The 6,000-nt window shown below is 44.1% G+C and overlaps 1 protein-coding gene across 1 annotated transcript; it reads right to left on the reverse strand.

Annotated features, from left to right (window-relative positions):
* Nucleotides 1-892: 892 nt before the first annotated feature.
* Nucleotides 893-2,167, reverse strand: prss35 (serine protease 35). The gene has a single exon (XM_068760320.1). The coding sequence runs from the start codon at nt 2,165-2,167 to the stop codon at nt 893-895; it is 1,275 nt and encodes a 424-aa protein (XP_068616421.1).
* Between the last annotated feature and the right edge of the window lie 3,833 nt (nt 2,168-6,000).

A 6,000-nucleotide genomic window follows, 5' to 3' on the forward strand; every position in this document is an offset into this window, starting at 1 on the left:
GCTCAAGTAAAATTGTTAAATGGGTCAGTCGCGTCCAACGCAAACCAAATATGTAGCCTCACAATAAATACATAGTTACAGTACTAGGCTATCAAAATTATATTCTGAGAAATCCCCCTCCCTCAAAAAAAGGAAAAAAACAATTCCATAAATTAGCACCACGTTGTCTAGATAAGCACCGATAGTAGTGCATAAAGGGTACAAAATATGTGCACAACAATGAAATCAGATTTCACTGCACTGCAAGAACAGAGAAAAGATTTTGAATCTCACAAATAACAAAAATCATCCTAACAACATCTATTTAGACAGAAACAAATGTTTTTAAAAGATAAGTGTGGAAAGTTCTGAATAAAAACGATGCAAAACACCAGCTTGTTCAATGAAACAGTTATGTGTATAGGTCATCTGTAAAATAAGAGTTACGTTAATATATATCCTGGGTCTTTTGTCAAAGCTGTTAACAGTGGTGGAGAAAACCTGTAAATGACAAATCTCACCATACAAAACCTGCAGACTATAAGATGTTTCGCTCTCAAACACTTAATGAGTTTTAATATCCAAACAAAAAAATGAAATCTAAAAAAACCCCATTCAAATATGAACCAAAACCACAGATCTGACAGATCTGAAAATAAATCCCATACATATTTTTCTCTGTTATTTTTTAAAAACAAATAAATAAAAAGAAAAGTTAAGCCACAGTTCTCTTGCTGTTAACTCAGAGTCTGTATGGCTGTTGTGTGTGTGTGTGTGCGTGTGTGTGTGCATGTGTAGGTGTGTGTGCGTGCGTGTGTGGTATTGCTGACTGACGAGAGGCAGTCATTTGGGGGTGAGAGAAGATCGATGGTTCCTGGGACAGGGTGGTTATTGGGGGGGGTCCCACCTTGTCTTAGGCTACCTGACACTCCCTTGAGTCCCCGTGGACCCAGTAGCAGATCTGGGCATATTTGAGAGGTGTTATCCTCACCGCCACGTTGTAATCCTGCTGCGTCCCGTCCCCGTTTACATCCACCCACTGGTGGCCAGAGAAAACCCCAATGATCTTCCTCTTCCAATTCTTCTTTCCGGGCTCTTTGAGGCGGATATAGATCCCAGAGCCGCTGGAGCCGGGTTTGGCATCACAGTATTGGTACAACAAATCATTGGACTCCTCAGAGACAGCGCAGAACCGATACACCAGGTTGCCAGGCCGGTCATCGTCAAACCCAGAGAAGTGGATTCGCCCAGTGGGGATCTTCTTGAGTGAAGGGATAACACCGAGCTCCATGTGCTTGACTTTGGGGGCTTTCTTCAGCTCCAGAACAGCGTAGTCATAATCCGCAGCCAGTCTGTCAGCCACACCTTTGAACCAGCCTTTCGGAACCTGGGTCTGCTTGACCCTGGTCCACCTAAAGGAAGGTTTCTCCGACTCTGCACTTCGCCGACTCCGACTCGTTCTACCTTTCCCCTTTCCTTTACGGTTTGCATTTCCTTCACTCTCTTCCTTTTCCTGCACTTCCTCTTTAGCTTGGTCTCCCTTTCTCCTTCTGCCCTTTCCCCGTCCTCCTCTCCCTTTGCCCCCTTTCCCCCGTCTGGACTTCTCCTTCAAAATACCAACGCGCAGCTTCTGCACCCCGTCTAGATAGTCCTTGCCATCGTGAATGCAGTGGGCGGCGGTGAGCACATGCTTGGGTGACACGAGAACGCCAGAGCATCCTGTTGAGATCTTCACCGATGTGGAGAAAGGGTATTTGGTGGAGAAGATTTTATCGGAGATGGTAAAGCGGGTGTCTGTGCCGTACACCTCTCGTTTCCGGCGGGAGTTGGACGAGATATTTCCAGACCACGCAGCCACCTCGTTGAGGCCCTGCACAGACACTGAGGTAAATGTACGCGTACCATTCTCATAAACCGTCTCATAGGACAGGAACTGCTCCAGGTCATCCAGAGAGGTGGCAGGATGGCGACGCTGGCACTCGATCCCACAGATCCCGCTCTTCTCCAGCTGCGGACGGGCCGAGAAGTTTGGGCTGCTGAGAGGAACAGTACGTCTCTTTCTTACCAGAGGCACCTTCCACTGCGGCCAGGTATACTCTTCATCAACGGCGTTCTCCCCAGCAGCCAGCGCCACCGCCACAGCCAGCGCCGTCACTGGGAGCAGGACACACAGGGGTAAGAGGCCCATTGTTAAGTCGGGCCTGGTTCTGAAACGTAAAGAGACAAAGGAGCAATCGGTGAGCGAGTGGAGGAGGGAAGGCACAAAGAATAAGCGGAACGTGTGATTTATCAGTGGCACAGGGTTCTCTTCTGAGGAAGGTAATGTTGGTTGGTCCGTGACTTTAGTCCAGATTGAAATATCTCCACAACTATGGGATGTATTCTACTTGCGATACTCTTCATCTTTACTTTCTACACGAGGCTTGCATATTGTTTTTCTTTAGTGAGATCTCTAAAGCTACTGAATAAACTGTGAAGTTTATGACTTTCCACATTGATTAAATTAATTGCAGCAATATTGGATATACTGTATTCACAGCTTCCAGGAGACAGAGGCACTTTGACGAACAGGAAGAACAACATTCATATCCACGGACACATGCAGTGATGTGTCTATATACTAACATGTTATCTCTATATATAGTCTTACTAAAAACAAATCTTTACAAAATGCATTCAGCAGCTAAGTATTTTATAATGCCTCATGTAATGATTTAATGTTATGACACTGCTCCAGACTGTTTCCATCTGTTTCTGGAACAGAACGGGTTCTGCAAACGCCCATTTGCTGCAGAATTTTCACATCGTGGTTACATAAAGGCTCTGCGATGTTTAACACTGTTCTTCAGACAGATGAGCTTGTTTGGAGTCGGCTTTAGTCATTCGCGTGGAAGAAAAATGATATTCCCCTGACCTGGAAAGTCTTCTATTCAATGTCAATGCCTTCGGGTCTAGAAAAATAAACACCTCTCTTTTTACAGCCACACAGAGGCAGTGTATCCCAGAATATTAGGGATGTCAAACGGAATCAGCGCTTTGGACCATGGCAGGAGGCACTTTTAATGACCACAACTCCTCTAAATAGCAGAAGGCAAGCAGTATTAGAAGAACCTTTATACTGCATAAAATAATCTAAAGATCTTAATGCATTTCCATCAAGCTGATTCCTAAGCTGCAAGGCTTAGAGGGGCTCTATGTCCTCTGAGTCATGGAGAGGATGGACCCTGCTCCTCTGAATGAGCTGAGACAGTGGCTTGGAGGTTTGCCACAATGGTTAACCTTCTCCCTCAGTAATGACCATATCTGGTTTCCAGAGCTCCAGTCCATTCGTTGTGCATGCATTCAAATGACATCAAACTTGAGACTGTGCGGGCTTGCAGGCCGCCTGCTGGTCCGTGCGTCTGCTGTATGACTGTGGCCTTATTAATAATCACAGATACTCCATGAAGAAACTCGCATTTTGGGTACATTTTAATAGATTCAGCAGACCGTTGCTTAAGTGCAGAGTAGGGGGGGGGGGGGGGGCTTCATCTCGTAAGCATGTCTGTGGTCATGAAGTAAGTTGAACCATTCTCAGCACGAGGAAAGAAAATCATTTGGATGACGTTCACGGAAGAAAATTACAGCAGAAGTTCACATCCGATAGTTATTTTATAGAGAGTTCTAAAAGAATCACCACAGAAATCCATTATTCTGACTGTTTGAGGTTCACATACCACAGACAGACTAATATCCAGGATTTCTAAACTGAGGGGGGGGCACACATGATGTTTTGATTGGATGTTAGTGCACTGTTATAAATCACATTAGACTCATCTGACAGTGAGAATACACCGTACAGCCTACATCACCTACACGCATCATCTTTCCTGCAATTTGCAGAGATGCTGACTGCCCATCTTTCAGTTGAAACTGCTCCAGCTCGTCCTCCAAGCTGAGTCCAACTGCATTGGAGACAGCGTGGCCTGAGTTTACCACACGGAACCCATAAAACATACCCAGTGGTCAACATCTAACCAGCACCGACACAGACAGCAATAAAATAGAAGCCCACAGCAGCTGTAAAACAGTCTCAATAAATGAGAACACAGAATTGACCTTTAGATTCTGTTCGGCGTCACACTCGCAGACAACGCAACTCCAGAAAACCTGCAATTATTCACAGAGTGGAAACTGATACGTAGCCACGGTGGCTGTCGGTCGTCATTTTAAATATTTTCCACTGCAGTCAGCTGAACAAGAAGATGTGGCCTCTCCATCCCTCAGAGGAGGCAGAGCCACAGGAGCCGACAAAGGCGGCCTGAAGACGCGAGACCAGGAGATGGCGCTGTGGTGCAGCTGAGCTGCTGTGACTTGCCAGGCAAGAGTCCACATTGTCTTCTCGAATCTAGAAGTTTACTCAAAGAGGCGCTTTCATCAGTTTTGACCTTTTTTCAGCCTTTTACATCTCGGAATTTCATCGCATTTGTTAAAAAAACAACCACAGAAACAGACACCGATAGTGTTTCTGGTTAAAATATTAATTCTGATAAATTTTAATAGGTTTAGCAAAAGTCTAAAAAGTGTAATTTCTCTTTCATAAAAATGACTTGATGTCGCTGTCAGAAATGTATTTAACTTTATTACCAAATCAAAGAACATAAAGTAAAAAAAAAGAAAAATGCGTATATGGAGAGTCAGCAATAACCATGTCTATTGATTGATTGAATTGTTTATTTCTAATACATAAAGAAAATAATAAAGCAAAAAATGAAGAAAAAGTAATACATTTAAGATCACCGTTTGAAAAAACGCACCTGAAAACAATTAAACTGTTTAAAATTCCAACATGAGTGGAAAGCTGTGCGTAAATTACAACTAAATGCAATCACACGTCTGGCAATAAACACACAAAAACGAATCTATGGTTCATAATTCACTCTGGAATAAATCTAGCAAAAATTAGATTATCAAATTGTTCGTAAAGTCTTGCAAAAAAAAAAAAAAAAAGAAATTAGCACCAAGAGCGCGTTTGAGCTGCGCAAATCCACCAAGCCGCCCTACCTGCTTGCATCCGATTGATGGATATGACAAATCCGCAGTGTAGCCTATTGTTTCCCCAACAGATACACAAATATGATCCGACGAGAACACAAACGGCTGTCAGCGCATCCCACGCGGTCAGCAGGGCGACGACTCCCGTCTCCTCATGGCCTCTTCCAGGAGGCTGAGAGAAAGTCGCAGCCGGGACGCTCAGACTGCACTTGATGCTGAGGCAAGGGGAGGGGTGGAGGGAAGGAGGGAAGGAGGGATGGAGGGAGGGATGGAGGGAGGGGACGGGGAAAAGTCTGAAAAGGACTTTTTTTTTTCTCTGGTGACAAAAGCTGTTCGCATATGGGTGGGACCAGAGAGGCCGATAAAGCTGGGGAGGGTGAAGCCAGCCTCCAGCAGGCAGCAAGAGGAGCGCCTCCATCAATGGGCCGTTCAGACGACCTGCGAGGAAATGAGTCCCGCTGCTTTCGACAGCGGGCTCTGAGCTCCGTGTGAACCGCAGCCTGCAGGATCTGAACCCGCACACTCCGGATGTCTCCTATAGGTTCCAGCAAATGCACCTATTCACCATGAAAGAACAGACAGCAGTGATCATGCTCATTACCTCCGCCAAGGAGGTTATGGAAATACGTCTGGATGGATCTTGATGAGTCTGAAGATGAGTCGTGGTCAAATTTAGATCCAAATTTTGAGAGCGATCTGGATACTACGGAAACTTATTGCATTCACTGAAGAAAAAAAAAATTGGTTTCCCTGAATTTATGAGATAACTTTAAGAAAAAACTGAAAAGAAATTACCTCTAAAAACAGAAAAATATTACCTCTAAAAACAGAAAAAAATACCTCTAATAACATTAAAAAATATATTTATCATAAATGTATCTCATTATTTCAGAAAAACAGAAAAAATACCTCTAAAAACAGGAAAGAAATGATTTATCTCATTAATTCAGAAATTCAGGAAAACCAAAACTTTTTTTTCGTCCGTGA

The sequence above is a fragment of the Brachionichthys hirsutus genome, chromosome 3, assembly GCF_040956055.1.
Source record: "Brachionichthys hirsutus isolate HB-005 chromosome 3, CSIRO-AGI_Bhir_v1, whole genome shotgun sequence".
In the NCBI taxonomy this organism is placed as follows: Eukaryota; Metazoa; Chordata; class Actinopteri; order Lophiiformes; family Brachionichthyidae; genus Brachionichthys; species Brachionichthys hirsutus.

What these genes read in the sequence shown, in the direction of transcription:
- prss35 (XM_068760320.1), bottom strand. Translation starts at nt 2,167, where the DNA reads ATGGGCCTCTTACCCCTGTGTGTCCTGCTCCCAGTGACGGCGCTGGCT.